This window comes from Vidua chalybeata, chromosome 4 (genome assembly GCF_026979565.1).
Source record: "Vidua chalybeata isolate OUT-0048 chromosome 4, bVidCha1 merged haplotype, whole genome shotgun sequence".
In the NCBI taxonomy this organism is placed as follows: domain Eukaryota; kingdom Metazoa; phylum Chordata; class Aves; order Passeriformes; family Viduidae; genus Vidua; species Vidua chalybeata.
The window spans coordinates 14,621,658-14,645,549 of NC_071533.1; the positions used below are offsets into that span (position 1 = coordinate 14,621,658).

The 23,892-nt window shown below is 43.0% G+C and overlaps 2 protein-coding genes across 3 annotated transcripts; one reads left to right on the forward strand and one right to left on the reverse strand.

Annotated features, from left to right (window-relative positions):
* Window positions 1-339: 339 nt before the first annotated feature.
* Window positions 340-5,243, reverse strand: BBS12 (Bardet-Biedl syndrome 12). 2 transcript variants are annotated; one of them, XM_053940962.1, is made up of 2 exons: window positions 5,174-5,243; window positions 340-3,857 (listed from the first exon to the last, which is right to left on the reverse strand). In XM_053940962.1, exon 2 carries the CDS (start codon window positions 3,839-3,841, stop codon window positions 1,721-1,723), a length of 2,121 nt encoding a protein of 706 aa, XP_053796937.1. In that variant the 5' UTR covers window positions 3,842-3,857; window positions 5,174-5,243; the 3' UTR covers window positions 340-1,720. The 2 variants fall into 2 exon arrangements, with proteins under 2 accessions (XP_053796937.1, XP_053796936.1); XM_053940961.1 differs by lacking the exon at window positions 5,174-5,243 and adding an exon at window positions 5,098-5,169.
* On the forward strand, window positions 5,080-9,219 carry LOC128787082 (uncharacterized). Its single transcript, XM_053940963.1, has 5 exons — window positions 5,080-5,457; window positions 6,967-7,122; window positions 7,277-7,405; window positions 7,508-7,645; window positions 7,881-9,219. Exons 1-5 carry the CDS (start codon window positions 5,455-5,457, stop codon window positions 7,968-7,970), a joined length of 516 nt encoding a protein of 171 aa, XP_053796938.1. The 5' UTR covers window positions 5,080-5,454; the 3' UTR covers window positions 7,971-9,219.
* Window positions 9,220-23,892: the final 14,673 nt, after the last annotated feature.

The following is a 23,892-nucleotide window of genomic DNA, read 5'->3' on the forward strand; positions in this document are numbered from 1 at the left end:
GCGTTAATTAATCAAAATGTAACATCTGACAGCTTTTTTGAAAACCTCTTCTCCTGGTTTGGCATCACAACATTTAAATATATCAATATGTGCTTTTCAAAAGCCTGATTGGAAAAATTACATCATTTTGGACTTTCTCAACATTTGGTGCGTCAGCTCCCAGTGTCTAAGAGTCCCATAAATAGATGTTGGACCACCTCAATACAATTCCTGTCTGCAGATTTTCCATAACACACTTCACTCTATTATTCAAATAAAGTCCAAGTGGATCTTTCCCTGGGAACAGGGGTTATGCAATGCTCAGCACAGGAGGCTCAAGAAAAACAGTGTAAAGTCAAACATGAGCTGCAAACACTTGCAGAGCAGCAGAGTCTGTTTATATTTATTTCTATATTGTGTTTCCATTTCATTCTCACTTAATAGCCCCCAGCTGCTTTTGTGTTTTTTGATCTACCAGACTCTTTCTCACAACTTGGTACATCAAGAGTGCAGCCCAGCAGCTAAACATTAAATTGCTAGCCTTTTAATAATGAAAATAATAATCGCAGATGATCAAAACTGTAATCTAGTGAGATCCTTATGCTGCTAGGAACTACTGTTCCAAATTAAAATGATAAGCTCCTATAGTATTTTGCCAAAATCCACCAAATTCTGGGATCTGACAGAAAACTACAATATTTAGTTTCAGGTCAGAGATGTAACATGACTTTAATACAGAGATACTCCCAATAAGTATCTAAACCTTATTTGTGGATGAATTTCATTATCTGTGCTACCAGCCATGAGCATTTTAATGAGAAAGTTCTTGAATGCAAGGATTCTTTTAAGCATCACCATTTCCATTTGTTTTCTATTCTATTTTCACCAGACTGGTGAGACATTTCACTTTCAGTGTGACTCAGAATGCCAAGTTCAGAAAAAAATATCTCCATAGTTACACACCTCTCTCTTGCAATGAAGTGCCAACTCTCCAGTGCCCAGCTTTCAAACTGTCAGTGCTGTAACACAGCAAAAATGCCGTGCCTCAGTCACCAGGAGAGGTTCGTTCCCAGTTGTTAGCCAGCACCTAAAACTTACAGCAACATTTTTCTCTCTGCAAGGATAGCTGAAAGACACCATGGAAATTATCTAAAAATCCAGTTGTCAATGTAAAAGAAAATTTTGTGTAGATATGCATCCAGTCTGTAATACCAAAAGGAAGGATTCTGCCCGAATTGGTCAAAACCAGAGAAATTCCAGAGGGATATTGGGAAATCAGAGATGTGTGGACCATATAAATATGCAGAAATAGAATCTATTACTACAATCTCTCAGTATAAATGTAACACTCGCATTATTTCAAGTTTAACTCTTATGTTTGCAATGTACAGAAATTAAGAACAAGGTATTAATTCAGAAATAATTACAGTATATTCTTTAATTTAACACAAGTACAGCAATGCAAAGGTCTCCACCTTTCTTCAGAAAACATTAAGGGACATCCATACAGGCAATACCATTAGCTAGAAATACATGGTCTGGGTTAGAGATAAGCCCACAAGTGGTTTTTGTTTGTTATTTAATTCTCATTTCTAGAAATAAGAAATTACCTTGTGACTGTCTCTCATTCTGACTTCTGCTGTTACATTCTAAAGTCACAATCACATCTCACTGTTTGCTTTATAAAGACAATGTAGGTTGCACCTGGGCTTCTCCCATGGACTTACAAATCCTCAAAATCCTACAAAAACATAAATTCGCTTGACAGAGGTGAGTTCAGGATCTGATTCCTTCTGGGACCTGTGATAATTTCGGCATCAGTTTGAAGCACCAGCAGCACCAGGTCCAGAGCTCTCCTCCACGCCTCTGTCTTGGCTGCAATGTTATCACAAACATTTAAATCTGTGACTTGGTCAGGGAAGGGTTCAGAGCCACCCCTGAGCACTCCACCTCTCCTGAACTCTTCCAAAATGTAAGCTGAGGGAGAGCCACAGGCCGCTGCTTTCTGGAGATGATGATCCACGGAGGCACCTGCTTCCAGCTCCGAGCTGGCCTTTGCCGTGTTACACAGGAGCACGGAGAGGTACCGCTTCCAGCCGCTTGCCAGTGCCTGGAGCACAATGGATTTATACTCTGCCAGCCAGGGACTGGGAAGCTCTTTGTCATTTCCCGGTCGCTCAGGCTGCTCTATGAGCACCTGGATGTGACTGAGGCACAAGAGCTCCACTGCACCGCCCCCAGGGAAAACCTTCCCGTCCTTTAAAGCATGATGGAGTCGATACAGCAAAGTCCAGAACTGGTCCTCGAGGAGCTGCGCCTTGGAAGGCAGGGCAGTGGTAAGCACGGCCGTGAGCAGGGGGATGCCTCCCGCGCTGATCCGCGCCGGCAGCAGCTCACCCAGATCCACCGCACGCCCATCCCCTGTCTTCCACAGCTCTGCCCAGGCCCCACTCCCGATACAGGAAGCGTTCAGCTGGCTCAGGTACGTCACTGCCTGGGCACCAGTGGCTGACCTGAAGGCACACAGCACATCCCGAGCCACACAGCCGATTACCAATATCCTGCTGGCAATGCACCTTTCCATGAAGTTTTTGCACACGTTTCCTTTGACTAAAACCAGGTTTACTTCAAAGCTCATCAGTATATCCGACATTCTGCTCAGCCACACATCTCCTGCCCTGCCTCCCTGTGGATTGGGATGCTCCAATATGGTCCTTACATTAGGTGGTCTGTTAAAGCCTAAGTGTCGGTACCCCTCCGTGAGGTCACCATCCACCAGCAGAATCCGGAGGGGTTTGTCTGCAAAGTGTTTGATGACCGTGGCTTGTTCTGGTGACACTAATGTGACAAAGCCTGGGGAGACACAGGAATAGCTCTCGGGCAGGCCCAGCACACAGCACGTCACTATCTCCGCGATATTAACCTGGGAAGAGCCACTGCACTCTGCTCTCCCTTGCTGATAAGCAGCAATGCTTTGTAAAAGTTTCACGCTGGTCTGGTTTCCATGGCTCAGAGCCACTGCCAGGTTTCCTAAACTACAACATCCGCACAAATCTGCTGCTGGTCCTGGAAGGTGTCCCCGGAAATTACCTTGCTGACTTGCAAAAGGGCTTTTTCCTAGAGTGCTGAAGTGCCTGCTGTGGGTTAATTTCCGTGTGATATAGCTGGGTGCAGTAACACCACTTCCAGACAGCGCCGATGAACTTTTGTCACCCACTGCCTTGACAATAGAAGCCACTGAACCAAAGCCAGCCAAGGGTGAAACCAGGAACTTGTTAAAATTACAATTATCTCCTTGATGGGAACAAGAATTTATTGGAATTAGCTCTTCTGTTGCAGAAATATCTGTCTGAAAACACAGCAAATTCCAAGGATTTGTAAGACCATCACGTCCAACTTGGCCAGTTTTGCTTTCAAAAGCCTTTGGCCTAACTCTGCTAGAACACAGCTCTTTCTTTACATTATATATTGGTATTTGAAGACACTGGACTCTCTCACAGCAAGAGTTCAACCCCTCAGACATCACAGACATGATTGCTGGAACAGGAACGTTCTGCTGGAGGCACTCCACCACAGCATTGCTCCAGGCTCCAACCAGGAACAACAGGGTACTCATCCCTGTCTTAAACTCCTTGTTCTGAGCCTGAATGGTTTCGTTAAGAAGCTGTCCAACAGCACTTGTCAAATCCAAACTTTCAATCAGCCTAACAGCAGAACAAATCAATGTGCTCTGGTTGGTGATTTCATCCACAATGAATTTATGTGATTTCACTGGCCCCAGGAATGTTCTCCCAGTGGATGCTAAGGCTGAGAGTTGCTGGAGTCCAATGTGTCTCCCGGCATTCACATCCCTGAAAGCCATGGGCAGTGGGCAGCATCTGTGAACAGATGACAAATTACTGCCCCATCCTCACAGCACACCAGAGCACAAATCACCAAAAAAATAATTTAACAGTCTACCCCTGAACACGGTTTTCTTCCATAATCAGTTTTCTTCCTGTGCACTTATTATGAGAAATCAATGGGCAGTTGCTGAAATGGGGCACTGGTAAAATACCATGGAATTGTTTCTGGCTGGCTGATAGTAAAGAGCTGCTAATTCCCACGGTTTCTTACACACTTCCAGCAGCACAGGCTGTGTGGAACTACCACCCCCTCCCACCCTGATGTCTGGAATTTCAGTTATTTGCCTTACGTAGGGCAAAAGTTCATTAGGGCAGAATGGACAAATTACATGCCAAACTCAAGAGCTCTGTGCGGATCCTTCTTGGTAACAACAGTCATACCATGCTGACTTTAACCTACAAGTCTACAAAAACATATTTTATTCCAAATTCTGTTTAATCCAATTAACATGCATGAATACTTCATTAAGCAAAATAAAAACAATGTCACTTCTTCATAACTTACAAACTGCCGAGACTTTAAAGTTTTGACCAACTATTCATTCTTAACACACCAAAAAGAAATCTTCTTTCCCTCAAAATCTCTTCCACACCATGGTCCCATGGCAGAAGATGTGCATTAAAATAAAGCTCCCTTTTTGAGTAATGAAGTATATACACCAAGAATTGAGAACCCTGGCTGCTGTAACTCTTATGCTCAGGTTCAAATCACAGAATCACAGAATGGTCTGGGTGGGAAGTGACCTTAAAGATCATCCAGTTTCAACTCCCCTGCCATGGGCAGGATCATCTTCCACTATCCCAAGTTGCTCAGAGACTTGGCATTGGCCATTTCCAGGGATGGGGCATCCACAACTTCTCTGGGCAACCTGTTCCAGTCTGTCACCCCCCTCACAATATAGATTTTCTTCCTAATATCCAATCTAAATCGACTGCATGTCAGTTTGAACCCATCCCCCCTTGTGCCATCACTATATGCCCTTGTAAATAGTCCTGTCCCATCTTTCCTGTAAGTTCTCTTCAGGTACTGGAATTTATTCACATCATTTATTCCAGCTCCCTAAAGGCCCCTCCAAATCCAAAAAGCTTTTTTTTTTTTTTTTTTTTCCCATCCCACACAGCGAAAGTCTATTTAAACATTATGTCGTAGTATTGCTGGGGAGAGGAAGCGCGTCCCGGCCCGCCTGGAGGAAGCCGCCCGGAGGAGACACACCGGAACTGCATTGGCGGCGGCCTGGCCGCTTCCTGCGGCCCGGAGGGTGCCCGGCGGGCCGGTGCGGATGTCTCACCGGAGGGGCCGCGCTCCCGGCGCTTCCCTGGACACGGAGTCGCCTGGACACGGCCGCCGCTCCCTCAGGCTCCTCGCGGGCGGGCCCGCCCCCGCGCTCCCTCAGCTGTCCCTCACGGGCACGCCGCGCTGTCATTGGCCAGTGCCGTGAGGGGGGCGGCTTCCCGCTCTCGTTCCGCCCGCTCATTGGCCGGTTGGGCGGCGCGTGTCGGTTGCGCGCGGCGGTGCGGAGCTCCCGTCCCGTCCCGTCCGGTCCCAGCCCGGAGCGGCATTTCCAGCCGGATGGTGAGCGCGCCCTCCCCGCCGCGGGCTCCCTTTCCACCGCCGCCTCCCCCGAGCCCCTCCGCCCCCTCCCGCCGACACCGTGCGTTGTGCAAACCCCCTCAGGTTCCACTCCTGTCCAGGCCGTCGTTGCTGCCCGGTTGCCTCACACAGCACATCCCGGAGAGGCCCCCCACTCCAACGGGAAAAAATACGCCCGGAAAAACACCGGGATTCGCAAAATACGTCACCTGCTTTCGGCATGCCTTGTTCTTCTTGGCATAGCTCATAGACCTCCGCATCGTTTGGGCACCCGCGGCGTTGTTGGAATGGCACCGGCCAGGCCCGGAGGTGGAACCTGAAAGAGATTTGCACAATTCAGATGTGAAATAAATGGAACAATAAGTCTCCGTAGCCAGGAAGAGGTCTCGTGTGTCTTCTTCCCAGAGCAGCATATAAAGAGTAAATGTCTGATACGTGTGTTGATAGCAGAGGGAAGTCAGGGGTAAGCCAGACAAATGTCTTTGCAGTCCAATCTGGGAGGGACAAATCACACTGGAAAACTTAATTTCATTAACAAATAGAAGAAAATGGAATCTTGTGAGTTAAAAGAGAGATCCCAGCCCTAAACATGTTAACAATTCAGCAGAGGCAAGACGCTGGTCAGCAGTAACTAGGTAACAAATTCCTTGCTTTGTGCTTGTTTTATTTACTTCTATAAAGCCTAGCCACTTGGAGCTGCGGGTGGGAGGGACTGCCTTTCCTTCCACGATTCTGTGCATATTCAAGGCTGCAGGACGAAAATCTGTCTGTTGCTGATTGAAAAACAAAACTATACTTGGGGAAGGCGTTTTCCCTACTTTATGGACTGGGAGGGACACTCTATACTGCACTGGCTTACACCAGAGGCCGGAAAGGTCTCGGAAGTATCCTCGATAACGATGCACCAGCTTAGCACAAGCAGATTAGCTATCCTTATGGGACAGACTGTGTATTGATCTCACTGCTCCCACTGGATGTTGCTGCCTGGCTCCACATCTACTCAATGGACAGGCAGCCTGGTGCCACACAGCTTAAACTTTTCTCCCACAGGAGTGGCTGATTTTGAGTCTCATTTGCAGCCAAAACCCTAAGCAACCACCCTCTTTAGTGTGAGGATGCTGTACTCATGTTTTTCACATAAACCTGCAGGAAAGGCAACTGGCAGGAGGTGCAGAGGGTCATGGTCACCCCAGTGGAGTGTTCATTTTCACGCTGCCCACCTGTTTTTTTGGCATTGTTCCTTGAATTGATAATCTTTCAGTTTAAAACAGAAAACAGGAAGCCCAAATCCACATTCCCCAGGAACAAAATCTCTTTTTTTCCTTCTACAATAACCTAAGGAAATTTACATAGACACTCAATGTCTACCACTTGCAGCAAGAATGTCTCTCACCTCTACAGTGTTACTGTAGTCATTTATAATTAAGTATATTTAAAATTCTCCCAGGAATGTGCTGTTTCTTATCTGTTCTCTCCGTTCACTTTCTGAAGGCATCCAACTATAGAAAACCTGGCTTAGGTACAGCCCAGCGGAAGAAAAGTGGCTTGAAACCTGAACTTACAGAAGAGCAAAAGCAGGAGATCAGAGAAGCTTTTGATTTGTTTGACACTGATGGGTCTGGAAGCATTGACATAAAAGAACTGAAGGTTTTCAAACTTTTTTTTCTTTTCCCTCTGAAGTGAAAATATCTTTGATCTCAAAATTGTAGCTGCTTTTTATGTTTGTCCAACCCTTAGCTCAGCTGTTACACCAAGATTCTGGTGGCCTCCTAACAGAATTGGTTTTGGTATTTTGGCACAGGTTGCAATGCGTGCCTTAGGCTTTGAGCCAAAGAAGGAAGAGATTAAGAAGATGATAGCAGACATTGACAAGGAAGGGAGTGGCACCATCAACTTTGAAGACTTTTTAGCTATGATGACACAAAAAATGGTAGGAATTTGTGGCAGAAATTCTTGTGGCAGCATAAGTGTCAGTCATAACCTCTCAGTATCAGAGGTTTTCTGATTAACATCTGCTTTACTCTTGGTTTAGAGCGAAAAGGATTCAAAAGAAGAAATCCTGAAAGCTTTCCGATTATTTGATGATGATGGCACAGGAAAAATTTCGTTCAAAAACCTGAAAAGGGTTGCCAAGGAGCTGGGAGAAAATTTAACAGATGAAGAACTTCAGGTAAATTCTGATTTGCCAGAGCTTTTCTAACAGGCACAGATTATTCCTGTAGCTCCTAGGGATTGGGTGGGAATTTAGTCCTATACCAAAAGGGCTGAGAGGTCAGAAATATGAAAAGCAGTCAAATACATAGTTGTTTTCACATGAAGTGCCTCTGATTTATTGTTGTTTTAATGAGTGGAATATCTTGTGTTTAGAGTCCAGTGCTTGATCAAATGTACGCTGTGTTTTGTAGGAAATGATTGATGAAGCTGATCGAGATGGAGATGGAGAAGTAAGCGAGCAAGAATTTTTGAGAATCATGAAGAAAACTAGCTTATACTAATATTTGTTGCCTTGCTATACAGCTGCTCCAAAAGATAACCTGGAAAAGGTTTAAAAACTGGGCTTGTGCCTCCTGCATGTTTTCTGCCATGTGAACGAAGTCTGAAAGGGCAGATTTTTTTTGTTTATTTCTCTTTTTCAACAAAGATAATTGGGGAAGGAGGGCTGCAGTACCAAAAATTGCCAAAATGAGATACTGCAGAAGTCAAGGAGGATACTGCAAGGCAGGGTCCCTTCCCCTCTACCATAACAACATCCCTGATTGCCATTTTGGATAAGAACCACTGTGTTTTACTAGTTAACTAAAAGATACTTCACTTTAGATGTGAAGATGCCCACTGCTCCTGGGAAAGGCTACTTTGCCTTCCCTAAGGCTACTGATTGAAGGGACGAGCACAGTTTTTTTTATTCCTTTCAAGGTTTTTTAGGTTATCTTTTGGTATTTGTCTCCTGTTGTTTATTTCCATGAAAGATTCTAAAATTAATTGTATATTTGCCTGTATTTCTGTATGAAACACTGTTTTCCTGTGGCAAATTGTTTTTGGATTTAATGGAAAGCAAATGTAGATTTGGTTCTTCCTTTGGAGCTCTATGCCATCCATAGATGTTCTTGTGTTTATCTGTTCACCTGAAACCAAAATGAAACTTGAATGTAACCTGCTTGGGTGACCAAAGTTTATTGTTTATAACCAGGCAACACCTTGTGCCATTGTTCTTACTCCCCAGACATCACAGAGATGCTGTTACTCCAGGATTTCAGGTACCTAAAAAATTCAGTTACATGGTGCACTAGAGTAAATTTTGTCTTGTTGACAGTTACACTGCAGAGAGGATTTGCATCTGAAGTGAAAAAGTAGCTCACCATGGACATCTGTGGAGCATTGAATATATTTAAATTCATGCAGTCAAATCCATTTCGCATATCACAGGTTTTGGGGTGGTTTTTTTTAGGAGTACCTTCATTTTCTTCGGTATTTCTTTCATATACTGTCAATCCAGGATTTATTGGAGAGCCACACTTCCTTCTGAAATCTAGAGCAGTGACATACAGCCTGCTGATTATGTTGCTGTGCAGGAGGGTTTATCCTTTATAGACAATCGGCTTCAAAACTTTCAAATCCTGTAAAGCTCCAGAGGCCTGAGAAGTCCCCTGTTAACATGGTGGCTGTAGATGTAATCTGTTGTACTGCAAGTGTTTTAAAATGTCTTACCTTTGTATAAGTGTGAAATAAAACTGTTTTGCAAGTTAAGTTTTTGTGCTTATTGTCTTTTTTCCTTAATTATTTTAAAGTCTTAAATGGCTCACCAAGCACATTTTCACTTTCATTTATCTCTTCTTTCTAAGAGAGGAATTCTTAGGTGCAGTAGTTTGTCACGTAATTCCTCTTCCACTCTGCTGATTAAAAGTTTCTAGTACTAACCACATATATTCAGAAAGAGAAATTTGAAGTTCTAGTTGATTATGGGGAATCCTAGAGCCTATTAGAGTGACTGTACTTTTTTTTTATGCTGCCACAGGAAGAGATTGATGACTGTGGTTTACCTATGATGTATGTCACTTCTCTCTTCCTGTTCTAATCCCATTATCTGCCCTGAAGATAGGAGAAAGCCACACAATCATCTCTGCCATGTGTACTACAATGGTGAAATGTTATTTCTGGCTTGCCCATTAGTCTCTGAAGTCTGGAATGTCAAGCAGTGCCTGAATGAGCACAAAACTTGCAAGTGTTAACAAGTGTCTCATGGTTCTTTATTTTGCAGTATAGTGCAAAATCATCCCCTCTTCAGCCTGGCAGCTGGCTGTGATCCTTTGCATCCCTCCTCTCCTTATGGTGACACCTAGAGTGGGTCCTTACCTGGCATCTGCAGAGTCCCCTCAGCTGGCTGCAATTCAGACATTCATTGTGTGCACCCAGCTGAGATCCTCCCTCTGCACCATCAGAAAAGCCTGGTTTTCACTCTGAGTGTTCATTCTAGGCAGATACTGCACAGAAAGGAAAGTGGAACTGTAGTTTGTGTCTGGCAAACACCTAAATTTCAAAGCATTGGTAAGGGCAATAAACAGCTGCTTGGGAGATAATATTGCAAATGTCTTCTAATGAATGAAAAGTATCCCGGCTTTTAATGAAATACAAAATAGTTCAAGAGAAAAAAAATTGCTTACAAATTATATTTGAAAATATTACAATTGCATGGCAATTTTAATCTCCCACATGCAGCTTCTAACTTCTGCATCATCTCTCAGGCCCACAGTACAGTCCCACAGTCCTGCCAGTCCCACACTAAGGCAAATCTTCAGCTGGCTTTAGGGAAAAAAGACCCAAGGAACTGCCAAGGAGTGCTGTGCTCTCACTTCATTAGGTGTGAGTTTGTTTTCAGAGCAACGAGCACAGGATCAGTTTCTAACACTGCAGAAGAAAACAGGCTTCTTTTCAGGTACACCTAATCTTGGCATTTAAAAGAGGATGGGGGGAAGCAACACAGGAAACATTTGTGTACATTCACATGCCAGGAGTCTTACTAACAGAGCCCAAATAGTTCCATAAACTGATGAGGCATTTAATATTAAAATATTTAAATTGGTCATTTACAGTTCTGAAGACTAACTCTCACATCCTGCAAACTGCCTGGTGAAGTCACACCAAACATTTGAAATGTTCAATATTAATTCCTTGGAAACCTCCCCACTGAGTTAAATAAATCAAATATTGCCACGCTACAGCTGCTTTTAAATGCCCTGGATAGCATAAGTGGATTTTGAGCAGGGCACAGGGTAGCAAACTGCTCCGTCTAGAGGCTGAGATGAGCCTTGGACACTCGAGGAAAGGCAGATTTATCAGGAGATAACGCTGCAAAGCCAGCTTCCTTTGTGTCACGCCTCTCAATACAACGAGGGCCGATAGATCTGAGAGCATGGCAGCCTCGCTAGAGGGCATCCAGTTACTGACGTGTGAGGTGCGTGAGGCTTTGATGCTTGCCTCCGCTGTGGCTTTCAATGAGGAGGAAAGTAGGCACACAAACATCATCCAGACCGGGCTTGAAATATGTAGTTGGATACAGAATTATTTTTTTCTGAAAGGAAGAACGCAAGGCTTCTCTCACAACCCATGTGCAAAATGCTGTAATTATTAGTCAGTTGTTCAAAGCTAAACCCCCAAACCACACTTTCTGAAACTCCCACTCTGTATCAATAATTGCAGGCACTCTCTCAGGAGAGCAGAGAACTCAACTCGCCTTTCACACAGTCCCCCCGAGTGCTCTGACCACTCTGTAGAGTTCTTTTCTCCCTTTGGGAATACTGCTATCAAATGGAACCACTTCCAGCTGAGAGACAGAGCCAGGCTCGCTGCAGGATGCTTGTGGCTCTCCCTTGGGATGTGGGAAAGCTGGAATCGTGGCCTTGCTTCGAGTCAACAGGAACAAGAATTTGACAATTAGACTCTTGTCCCCAAGGTGAGTGCGTTGACCTTTAGGGATGCGGTGTAACTCCCATGGCCTTGTGGGGACCTAAACCTATAGCTCTTGAACTTTTTGCAGTCCTGGCTGCCACTAATTACTGAACTTGAAATTGCTCAAGGCATTTTTTTTCTTTTTTTTTTGCTTGTCTGAATTAGATTCAACACAGAGAATATTAACAAAGCAAACTGTAAAGCCTGAGCTCCAAAGGTGTAAAACTCCCTTGCTCTCAAGGCCACTTCTGAAAGCTTCTGACTGGTTCTAGCAGTGACATAAGTTTCACTATGAAATGAACCCCTCCACATTAAATAAAGCCATAAAAACAGGTTTCCGTAGGAAGCAAATAGAACAGCTAACCTAGCCCATCTCCAACATTATTTTGGACCACTCTCTACCCAAAAATATAGCTTAGTGCAATGAAACAAAACCAACATAATTCATACATCCATGCTATTGTCTGAAATTGCTTCCTGGTATGGTTCCTTCTCCACCTCAATATAGAGAAAACAGATACATACTTAACTCTAAATTTTTTCAGACATCCAAATGAGACGTACTATAAAAGCTCTAAACATCAAGGAAAAAGTGACCACAAACATTGTAGATTGAAGGTATTTCAGTTTAAAAATGCAACATTTAAGCAGCTTCTAAAAACATGGTATTAGATCATCTCAGTATAAGTTTTAAGTCTGTGCTCCCCATGTTCTCTTTAGAGAGCTTAAGACATGATTGGCCAAGCAATCTATGGTTTCCACAAATCTTTTGAATGTTTTGTTTAAATCAGTCCATAATACACTTGTGAGGTTGAAGAGAATTGCTGCAGAATAGCTCCTTTTGGAAAGGACATAATTTTAACAAAATTTTTAGGGTTTGTTTGGGTTATTTTCCTATTGGGTTAACTAAATTATTAATGAAGTTATTGGTGTTAGTAGTGGAATGACAGGTACCTTTTGCAGAAACAAAAAGAGATTTTTACTTTGATGAAAAAAATCCATTCCAATGAAAGTACAGTCCATCTACAGCAAATATCAGGCAAAATAGATGCTAAAATACAATTATTTTCTCTAAGCAGAATATTACCACAGTTGAGACTAGTGTTCAATAACCATATCCCTTTACATGGCTCTTTCTCATCCTCCTCCTTAACATTAGGAACCAATTAAGTACTCATCAAAATGGCCAAGAGGTTTGAATACTATTTCTGCTTGTGCTGTGAAATATATAAAAATATTTTTTTGTCAAATCCTGATAAACTGGGTCACTGTTTGGCTAGGCTACATGCTTTGGCTCATTCTGCAGAAAACAACTGTATTGTTGCTACTGGCATTAAAAATAGCAATATTACAAATCCAAGAGAAAATGTGAGTTGAAAATGCTTGTGTATCACAATTAAAGGAGATTTTCCAGGAAATGAAAGAGCTTTTTGAAGGCGGGAGGGAAGAAACAGGTACTTTTATTCTTCCTACTATCAACCCAAGATGCAATAGATGAATTAACAGGATATTATTTATTGTGTGGGGATTTTTGCGCCAAGATTCAGAATTCTCCCGACTGTTGAATGCCTGCAATGCCGTGACTCACTGAGTTAAGGTCTAGGATGGTGCAATCCTGACCCCCTCCTGCCAAGGGCTCAGCATCATCTATTCCCATTGCCTGCAGCAGGACTAAGCAGTGCTTTAGCGCTTCTGCAAAACTCGGCCTTAGACAATGGAGGCTTTAGGTATGGGCTTCCTATTTCCTGCAGTGGATTTGTGTAGGTGGCCTCCTTACCAGAAATCCATACTCCTACACAGCAACTTCTGACTGTGTTTCTGCAGAAATGACTATGATGAAAGGAATGAAATATTTTGAAAATAAAAATCATCTGTTTGTTTCTCCAGACCAGTTGGGGTATCTCCTGCTGGCGAGATCATTTTCTTCTCTTGTGTGGCAAAATAAGGAGTGGGGTGGAAAGCAAAAGGATAAAGATTTGAAAGGGCACTGTGGCTTGGGCTGCTGCACACAGGGAGAGGGGAGAGCCCATCTGAATTGTCCTCTGCCCATCGCTGGCAGCTGAGTCACTGGCCCAGACTGCAGAGCTTCTTGCTGCTGCATTTTGCAGCCAGGAAAATCCCACATCCTCCCAGTGGGTGTAGGAAACGCAGCTACAGCCTCTGGATGCATCGGCACCAAAAACAAAGGGGTTTTGTGGTGCGGGCGGTGGCTGCAGGCTCAGGGCCAGCGTGCCAGGACCTTGCCAACAGCATCCCGGGGAGCTGCGAGCGGAGCCCGGGCCAGTACTGCCTGCCCACAGCCCTGCTGGTTTGCCAAGCCCAACACCACAAGGTGTGTGACCAGCTCTACCTCCCCGCATGGGGACATGCCAGGGCCACCAGCAAACGGCCTCTGCTGTCCCACCTCATCCTGTCTCCCTGCTTTGTGGCGAGGAGCATGTCACACCTTGCCCTTCCTGGTCTTCCCCAGCCCAGGCTGTTTGCCTTCAAGCACAGGGGCTTAAGGAAGTCTCGGCTCTTGCCATGCTGTTGTGGCCAGCACAGCCCTCGTGGCTCCAGTGAGGGTCACCAGAGCTGCTGCTCTCACCTCCCACCTATCTCTGCCCCAGCCTTATTCCATGATTGCAGAGCTGGATGGTCAGCCAGGGCAGCTTCAAACCCTGAATTTTCCAGTACTGGCTGAATACTGCCAACGCTGCTTCAGATGATGGCTCTGCAAGCATCCTGCTGGGAGAGCAACCCAAGACATCGCTCACAGATCCATCTTGTTTCCTGCCTTGTGTTCCCTGTGGCACTTGCCAAGCTCACATTGACGGTGGTGTTATTCTGAGAAGACCACAAGCATCCTGGGTCAGGTAGCCAACGCCTGGCTCTCCAACCTGGGGTTGGGTATTGCTCTTGGGAAAGGAAACACAAGAACAGACTAGCATGGGTTTGCCCAGCTGTCTGGGCAGTTGCTCCAGACAAAAGCTCTTTTGAGAAGCTGCTCCTGTAAAGGGGACAAGAAAAGACCTGACATCCCTAAGTGTGCACTTCCGTGTTGAGGTGGCAACCAGAGAGCTCTGCTGGCACTGGGAAAGGTTGCCTTAGGAAAGCAATCAAACAGCCTCAGTCAGCCCTGGGCAGTACAAACCCTCCCACCCCAAGTCTCCAATGGCTTATAGGCCACTTGGCTCAGAACTGACATCAGCACCCCAGCCAATCCCACAACCCTAACACAATCCTTCTTCATCAGTGACGTGTTTCTTTGGAGGCTTCTTCTCCTCCTCCTTGTGCCTCCTTAGCAAAGCTGCTGCCCTTGTGCCTTCTGTTTAGCCACCTGAAACTTCTCCTAGGAAGGTTAAGCAGCAAGACCATGCAGAAAATAAAGAAGAGGAAACTTCCTCTGACATCCATTCCCTGTCACATTTGTTCCATGCCCATATTGACTAAAACACAGGAAAGGACAGACAGGAGAAAATAGCTACATGTCAAGGGAAAAACAAACCAGCCTTTCCTAGCTCTGTCTAGGCATGCATCCATTTACCAGACCAAGTGTTTTTGGCCCAGTCTGATAGGCAGACCAGAGCCTGCCTCTGTAATCTATGCCAACAAAGGAGGAACAAGGCCCCACAATTCCTTTACCATGACTGGGTCACCACTTGGATGTTTTAACACTGGTGTTCAACACCAACATTTTCTTCTGAGGAGGTGTCACAGGTTGGCTCCACCATGGGCCTGGTTACACCACAGGTGCTCCCTTTACTGGGTTCAGCATTTCCCTTTTCACCCAAACTACTTTATAGTGATAATTCACAGATCTATCATGGCCATCTGGGACATTTCTAAATATCTACAGCTGCATTCTTGAACTGAAGTTCCTTCTATATGTTGTAGTCAGAATGAATTTACAAAAACGAATCACATGTGAGCTGCTGGCTCATTGTCCTGGAGTTCAAAAGTTTAAGGTGGTTTTTGAATAGCACCTGCAAATGCCAAGGTGGCAGACTAATTATTTTTAAGAAACAAAATTATTTGTTTTTAAGAGTGAAGCACTGATTCAAACTGAATGTAGGTATTTAATGGAAAATGGAGTCTAGAACAGTAATTTTTTGTGGCATTGTTGCCATCCTGAAACTTTCACAGTTCAAAAGGTGGTATAAGCCTTAGACAAAAAGAAATCATTTCACACTTATTTCAGCAGTTTCCATTGAGAGACTGGCTTGTTCAAGGCCCCATCTCTTTAAAAACATTACATCAACTTCAGTAGATATTACTTGATAATACTCACTGAATTCCTAGCAATTACCACTCTTTTTATTTGCATACGAGTTGTTTTAGGGACTATCCAGGCAGAACTGTAATAGCCCCATGCCCTTGAAAGCTTTCAGCCTCAGCAGAAGACAGATAACATCCAAGACAGTATTGGCCAGAAATCCAGGGAATGTTAACATCTTTCCAATAATAATTTCTTAGAAAAGCAGCCTGAAGATGACTGAAATCGCGATGCTTTGGAAACACCAAAAAATGTGCACTCTTAAATTTGTAAGAGGAGGGTGACAGAGCCTTGGAGCACGAGTTGGTGGGAGGTGGAAGGGAATGTACCAACAGCAAGTGAGAGATGATCACGAGGCTGAGAATACATCACAGCTGGCCTTGGAGGCATTTCACTTGCACCTAATCTGGCAGAGACATCACAGAAATTATTTAAGCAGAGAGGTAGGCTTGGAAAAATAGCTTTGTAGTAGCAGGCAAGGATTACATGAAGGCCAAGGAGAATCCTGCAGTAACAGAGATACAAAAGGAATGTTTAACTTTGTGAATAAAATCTTTACGTTACTCAGTACACACATCCAGATTTAAGTACCACCTGCATACAGGGCAGTCCTAGACTGATGATACTCTGTCCTCATTCTAACTCCTAATAGTAAACATCAGTGCCATTTTTCCAGATTTCCTTTTTAAAGGTTGAAAATTGAATTCTAAAGGAGATTTGGATGCATTTTCACCTTTTACTGAAGAATAACACAACAGAGGACCATTTCAAGACACAAACAAGAGGCACACACCAGAGAACAACAAAGGAAGTTCTCCAAGGCTTAGGGTGAAAGTGCAAGTTGCGTATCTCAATCCCTCCCAAAGGGCAGATTGGCACAAAAGTATGAATCTCTTTAAACACAAGGATGTATTGCACAGTGTGATCACAGGTGACTGCTTTTTTTACATTACTATGGGAGGGAATAGCTATGAGAGAGATTTTTGACAGATACAATGTACTGTAACAAGCTGAGTATCATCTTTCCTCCTCCCTGCTTTGTGTAAAGATTATCTCCTCCAGCACCTCTCCAATGTAATTGCCAATACATTCCCTGTCCACCTGTGCTCAGGGAGCTGTGATTCATTCAGGTATGCACAATCCAGAGCCCAGGGAAACACTGCGCTGTTCTGAAACTAACAGCAGCCATATGACTTCAGGGACTGGCTTTTGATCTGACAGCAAGCATAGGGATGGTACAGTTCAGCTCACCCCTTAAACATCTCCAATGACACCTACCCTTCCTTCTTTATTCATTTATAACAAGCTGACAGCTTCTTCCATGTGCCTTCAATTATTAAAGGAAAGGGACAGGGAGCAGGCTTTAACAGCGGTGATAAAGGCTAAGCACAAAAATGCACACTTGTGTGATAAATTTATCAGTTGTCAAGCTTTCCATTTGAGTTTTTAAACACCAGAACACAGCTCAGTCAAAAGTCTGTGCAGAGAATTTAGCAGCTCAGAGCCTGATGTTAATAACTCAGCAGCTCATTGGATACCCAGTAAAGTCTTCAGGCACACAGGTTAACATGGCTTTCAGTGGTAATTTTCCATCAATGCTCTTTGCTTCCTTTCTAATTCAAGTCAGTCTCTCACCATTATTGATCAAAAGATAGAAACCCTTAATAATTTCTTCTTCAGCAAACGAGACAAGGTTTATTTACATCACATCATAGCACTTGCTATCAAATATAACTTCCATGCTTTAACAGAGGAAAACCAGGATCCTGTTGGTACTATGCAACTTGCACAACTCAGTCACAGGTGGCTGCTTGTTTCATGTGGCTGTGGAAATGCACATGAGGGCTTATTTTTGATAGATACTGATCTACTTTAACTAAAGGATTTTAAGTGGTTCAGAAATGCTTTTGTACATAGAAACCCTGTGAAACAGTTCCAAGCACCTCCTCTTAGTCCCTATCTCTCAACACTGAGATTTGCTCTGGTACAAAAGCATGAGCAAGTGGAGGAAAACACGAGTCAATAGTGAGAGACTAATGCAGAAAATAAGTTAATAAGAGCAGACTGTGCAGGCATGGACCACACCTCTGCCTGTGAATGAGGTTAGACAGCTGGGAAAGAAAAGCCAGAGACAGAACTGGTTCAATATCAGCTGAATCTAGTTCATTACCAAGGCATTTCTACAGCAATGCTGAGTGATGTATCTGGAGGTTTTGGAGGCTTTGTTTTTGCAATGGATGGAAGAACACACAGGTTTTTTCTACCTTCAAAGAGGACAAATCTCATTTTACAGACCTAAAAGGACTCTGATATGTCTCAATGTCTCAAGCACAATGTCTCAAGTTTTACTTTGGGCAGTTCAAAGGACCCCAAGATGAAGGTTTGGACAGGAATGGCAAAATTTGAATAATATAACTGAAAATGAGGGAGAGCTGGGAGAAGTTTTTGAGATTTTAGAACTCACCTTGAGAAGAGCAAGAGTGAAAACCCACAGTATTTCAAAATTATACTTGCCACTTTGTTAGATCTCATTACACCATGATTTAATACCATAAGGTTTATGTCAGAGAACACCATTTTGCTTTTGGAGTAAAACTGGAATCTCAAACAAATCTGTCTGTGAATCCAGGAGAGGCATGATTAATTCATCTCCTGTCCTCAAACAGTGTCCATAGGTCTCTGGGGGAACAGAAAATTGCTAGGGAAAGGCAGCACACTTGAAAAGCCCAACTCTCATAATTAAAAGAGCAGCAGCTATATTCACTTGTTCAACCTTCATTCAGCCTGTTGCTGAGTTCCATTATTAGCCTTTAATTAAATCTGCATGACCTTGCAGATTTTCCCATTGGATTCTTGCAATTGACAGAAAAGGCACTAAATTTATTAATCTTTCTCATTGTTTGCATTATTCTGTATACCAGATAAATCCAACAGTCCTTTATGTGCTGTACTCATCCAAATGCCCTCATATTCCTTACAAATACAAACACATTTACTTTCAGACAGCTGTAAGGCAATATTGTGCTGTTTCCCCATTTTACTCCTAAAGTACAGGAAAATTATTGGAAGTGAAGATTAACAGTAGTGATAATCACTGACATAAAACCTTTGGCCACTGTGATCTGCAAACAAAGTGCTTGCATCTCAGCTTGTGCTGGCTGCAACCCACACCCCAAAAAAACCTCTTCTACCCCCCCAAAAGCAAACCCCTTTAATTTTTTGTTTAGAATAAATCACTCCAAAACAGGCTTAAGGATTATAGGAAGAAATATTCCCTGAGGATGATGCCAGCTTTTCTCAGCAGGGTCTTTGACTATGAACTCCTTTTCATTTGACATGATATATGCCCTCAAATTTCATGCAAATTTGGGGAATTTTGAAGTCTGACATTCCAAATTTGAATCCAGAGGAATCAAGCACAGTCTTTTTAAGCAGTAAAGTCTCACACCGTAGCTGGAGACTTCTGATTTATATCTTGTACTGATATTTTCTATTTTATATATCTATTTTTTTTAATATTATTGTACTGATATTTTCTATTTTCTATATCTAATCTTTCTCAGCGTCACATCACGCCTTTTAGCAATCTTTGCCCTGAAAAAGTGGGTGTCTCCTGGAGCCTGAGAAATTTCATTCCAGTAACACATGCTTATGACCTCTGTATGTTTTTCATCTTGAACAGATCTTACAAACTACATTGCAAATGCCAGTACTATCCTAGTGCATTGCTCTTTTCTATCTAATTTAGTTGCTGTGGTAAAGGTTGGACATGGTTGATTGGATACATAGTAAACAAATGTTCCTGTGAATCTTACTTCAATTCTGAGTAACAGAAGCCCCCACAAGACAACAGATGTATTTAATGCACAGGCAGAACCAGCAGTTAGGCTGAATTTCTTTTATTTTAAGAAGCCTCTTTGCAGACCTGTTTCTTCTTATATCAAAGAAATGCAGAACTGCAGATATAAGCTTTGCCTGGAAGCCATTGATGGAGGCAAATTGTTTAATCATCTGGTTTTTTTCCCTTGGACACTCTCATGTCAGTACTAGCATTTGCAATTTTATGGAGGAGAACGCACACTAAAAAAAGGTAAGACTACAGACTAATGTCTCTAGTTTTGGGAAGACTTTAGCTCTTGTTTAAGGGGATGTTCCTGCTCTGCATTTCAAAGGGTGGAATCTGGATCTGCTGAAGAGCAGATCTTTCTGAATAACTCCATGTGCAGACAGGTATATTCTGGATATCCATTTTTATTCTTTCTTGTGGAGGTTACCAAAAGAGAGAAAAAGATCTTGCAGTGGTGAATACTTCTACTAAATATGGAATTTCTAGGATGCATAGACAGACTTTGCTTAGCATGGCAATTCTTTTTGCATATTTCTGACAGAAAACATGGTTAATAATCTCCTGCAAGTCTTTTTTTTTCCCCTAATTTAACTTTGTCTAGATTAAATATTAGACAGTGCTCCACGTCTCAGAAGTCCTTTCAGGAAAACATTTTCTCCTTCATTATTCAATCAAAAAGATGATTTGAGAAACTGCAAGGTTGTAGCTAGAGATAGAAATCAAAATTGAAGACCCCTTCCTTAGTCCACTTAGACCAACACTTCAGCATATGTATTGAGTTCTATAATGTCCATCTAAATCCAGTGGTTTAAAGGAAACTACTCTTTGTGGCAAGAGCTTATCTCTGGAAAAATAAGTATTCTTAATTGGACCGAAATTGAAGTGAAATCCTAGTGGAGAATAGGCAGGCTTTAGTTATTCCTATAAGCTAGAATTAGTGTCTTTGTTGAGTTGTCTTCCTGATAACAATGACAAAATCAAATGTGGTATGGTGTTCATGTTCCCTGACTCCCAGCTGATATCAGTCTGCAGCCTGTGCAATTTGTAACAGTAGAAATACACAGCCCAAACTCCTTTGATGCCCTCAGCTGCCCACACAAATTCCCTTATTGTGCTTAGCACCCAGGACCTGTGTGCTACTCGCTGACATTGAGAACAGACCCTGTCCCAAGCCTTTGCATGCTGCTGCAGCCGACAGCAGGAAGTCTGCTTTGGCTCTGCTAAAGTGAAGCTAAAAGAAAGCCAGACCTGATTTTTTTGGCTGCAGATATGCTGAAAGAAATCAGTGAAAAATCCGAGGGCAACCTCAATCCACGCTGTGGCTGTGGCCTGCAGCAGTCACTACAGCTGCTGTGGTGTGCCATGAATTTCCCCTGCTCTGCTTTCCTGCTGCTCACTCGTGCTGTGGTGGATTTTCTGCCCCAACCCTGCTCACCCTGGGAAGGCAGCACGGCCAACAAAAGCATCCTGGATCATCTCCAGCTGCTTCTGCTTGTTGATTGCCACTGGGCGATTCCACACTGCTTAGAAAGAACATCCCATGCAATGATTTTCAAAGCAAAGGCCAGCAGACAGCCTGAATATTTCTGCGTCATGGAGGACTCCGTAAAGGGCAAATTCTTCCATTTCTAAAAACAAGAATTCTTCTCTTCTTATTCTAGGTCACTTGTGGAACCACACAGATAACAGATCTCAACAATATGTCACTAATGATAAGGTCCAGGGTTTTCAAAAGGGTTTCTGAAGGCAGGCATTTTATTTAGGTGTCTAAACGGAAGAGGCAATTTTCACCCACTATTTCCAAGACTCACCTCTGAAAGCAGTGGCCCTGCTATCACTGCTTTACTTGGCTACTGAAAAATCAAGCAGGCTGCTCTGGGTGTTGCACGAGGGAAAGGAAAAGCGCAGTGGTCGTTGTAAACACTGATTTGCTCAATAGGTTGAGACCAGCCACAGCACTCTGTGTGCCACAAACATTGCTATTTTCTGACTGACTGTGATCACACAGGACTGAGTCACCTAATTCGTAGCTGCCAGTGCAATGTAGACAGCTCACAGGCTGAAAACAGCAGACTGGATTTTATCCCAAAACACACTTCCCTGCTCCCTACTCCATGAAAATCTTTGTTGCAGCTGAACAGCTTGCAAATAACAAAGTCTAAGCACATACAGGCAAAGGATGATTTTGCAAGATGTATAATTGATCCTTGGCTGCATCATGGATTCTGGAGCTTGGCACCTGGATGGTGCTTCCCCATGATCTCCTCTGTGGTTCAGCCATCACTAGGGGAAAATTCAACAGTCACTATTCCAGATGGTAAAATAATTACTATTGGCTGCAGAAATTAAATACCATTGAGCCATAATCAAAATATTGTTTTGTTTTCAAAGAACACTTCAGCTCAAAGACCACTGAGTCCATCTCTGACTGTGCTGTGTCTCGACACATGGGAGGAAAAATACATAGCCTTGTTTCCACTTTTCTGTGTTCTCACCTGAATGACTGGATCAAGGTTAAACAACCGCAGACAGAAGGAAAAAGATCACTGAACAGGAATGGAAATGTGAAATGCGTCAAATGGCATTCTTTTTTTTTCTTTTCTTGTTGTCAGAAGTGCTCAGGGGTTGTGGCCAACCAGGCAAGAACAGGCAGTCTATCTGCAGAACGGGACATTTGTGACGGTGAAGTCCTGTTGGGGTTTTTTTGGGACAGTTACATGTAAGACAGCAAAGGAATGGCTCAGAACTACAATCTCCACCTACAATGTTTCTTTTCCTTTACACTTACGGTAACGATGTTTGGGCAACAGTTTGCTTTTTTCAGTTCCCACCTACGATTCATTGTGAAACTTGGTGAGATGGGCCATGTTATAATGTACTCCACAAGTATGTGGATAAAGATATTTTTCTTCAACACCTTTTTGCTGTATTCGTGAACCTGTCCATTGTTTGGGTCATTCCTTAGGGGTAGAACATAGGTAGCATTGCTCTGGCAGAAACCTTCTGCTATCCCTCTCATGTTTATTACTGTGTGTATGAAACGGATGCTTTCTGAAATAATTAGACTGAAATCAAAGTTTCTACCCTAACCCTGAGCATGGGTGTAAAGGAAAGAAATTCATTTGGCTATACTACAGGACAGCTTTCCAAACTATACAGTGAGTGCTGCTATTTTTTTTTTTTTTTTTGTTTTTTACTTCATAAGAATAAAATTTTTATTTTAGTTTGCCTAGGCCTCTGATTCATATAAATGTAAATTTAAATTAACTTCACATTCACTGATGTTAAGTCACTTTATTTTATTAAATTCAGAACTTCATGGAATATCTGAGTCCCGGTCTGCTTAGTGAACCTCAACTATCTATGGTAGCAACCAAGCAAAAAACCTCTCTTATACCATTCCCAGCTGCAGAAATTATACCTAAGGAAACACCCTCTGATAAAGTCTTCAGGAATAAACATTTCCAGTAGACAGACAATATAATTTTAAAGGCAACCTTGAATGAGAACCTTTGACATCTGACAATCTTTTCAGTACCTGTGGATTATCTGCTGCTGGAAAACTCTCATGTAGCTGAAGACTGCTTTGGCAGATGAGTTTGTCTTTCATCGTCTGTAATTAAGACCAAATCTACAAAACACCTGTCTATACTACCCTCAGAAATACAAATCTGTGAGCAAATTTGTGTTAGAATAAAAATTTACTGCTATTCATGTATGGGATTGCAAATTGTAAGGTAGAACAGTAAAAGTGACAAAAGATCAGCCTACATGTTTATATTTCACTTCATTAAAATAAAGGTACCTTTAAATCCCTTATTATGTTGCCTTGTTCTTTTTAGAACACTGCCTTATTGTCATTCACAGGCTTAATCTTCTTGTGGGTAGTTAGAGCTTTGGTCATCTCTTACTCATCATCTGGGTAGAGATGTACATTACCAGGGTACATTTCTAAGCTAAAGACATGGCCTGGGCCATGAAACCCATAGAAAGCGTTAATGAATGTTCTCAGGGTCCCTTTAGCCACAAAGCAGCACAAGTTTTCACACACTGACACATGTTGGCAGGGAACAGACTGACACCCACGTGTGCCCAGGTGTGAGCTCAATGACCACAGAGCCCTGAGGGATTTCTGGAGGTGCAGGTTTTGACACTTGTTGACAGAGATCTCCTGCCTGGTCTCAGGTTTTCTTTCACGAGGAAAGGGGGGCACCAATGTGCATGTGAAAGGAAATGTTAGCACCCTGGTAGGAGCTGCAGTGCTCGTGTTGCTGTAGCTTTTGTGACCTATGGGTGTGAGTGAATCCAGGTTTGTAAAAGGAAGCTTTCATTTCTGCCCTTAAGAAATGGTTGCATACCAGTGTGACAGCTC

Coding starts and splice junctions, on each gene's coding strand:
- LOC128787082 (XM_053940963.1), top strand. Junction 7,123..7,276: donor TTGACATAAAAGAACTGAAG/GTTTTCAAACTT, acceptor ATTTTGGCACAG/GTTGCAATGCGTGCCTTAGG. Junction 7,646..7,880: donor TAACAGATGAAGAACTTCAG/GTAAATTCTGAT, acceptor TGTGTTTTGTAG/GAAATGATTGATGAAGCTGA.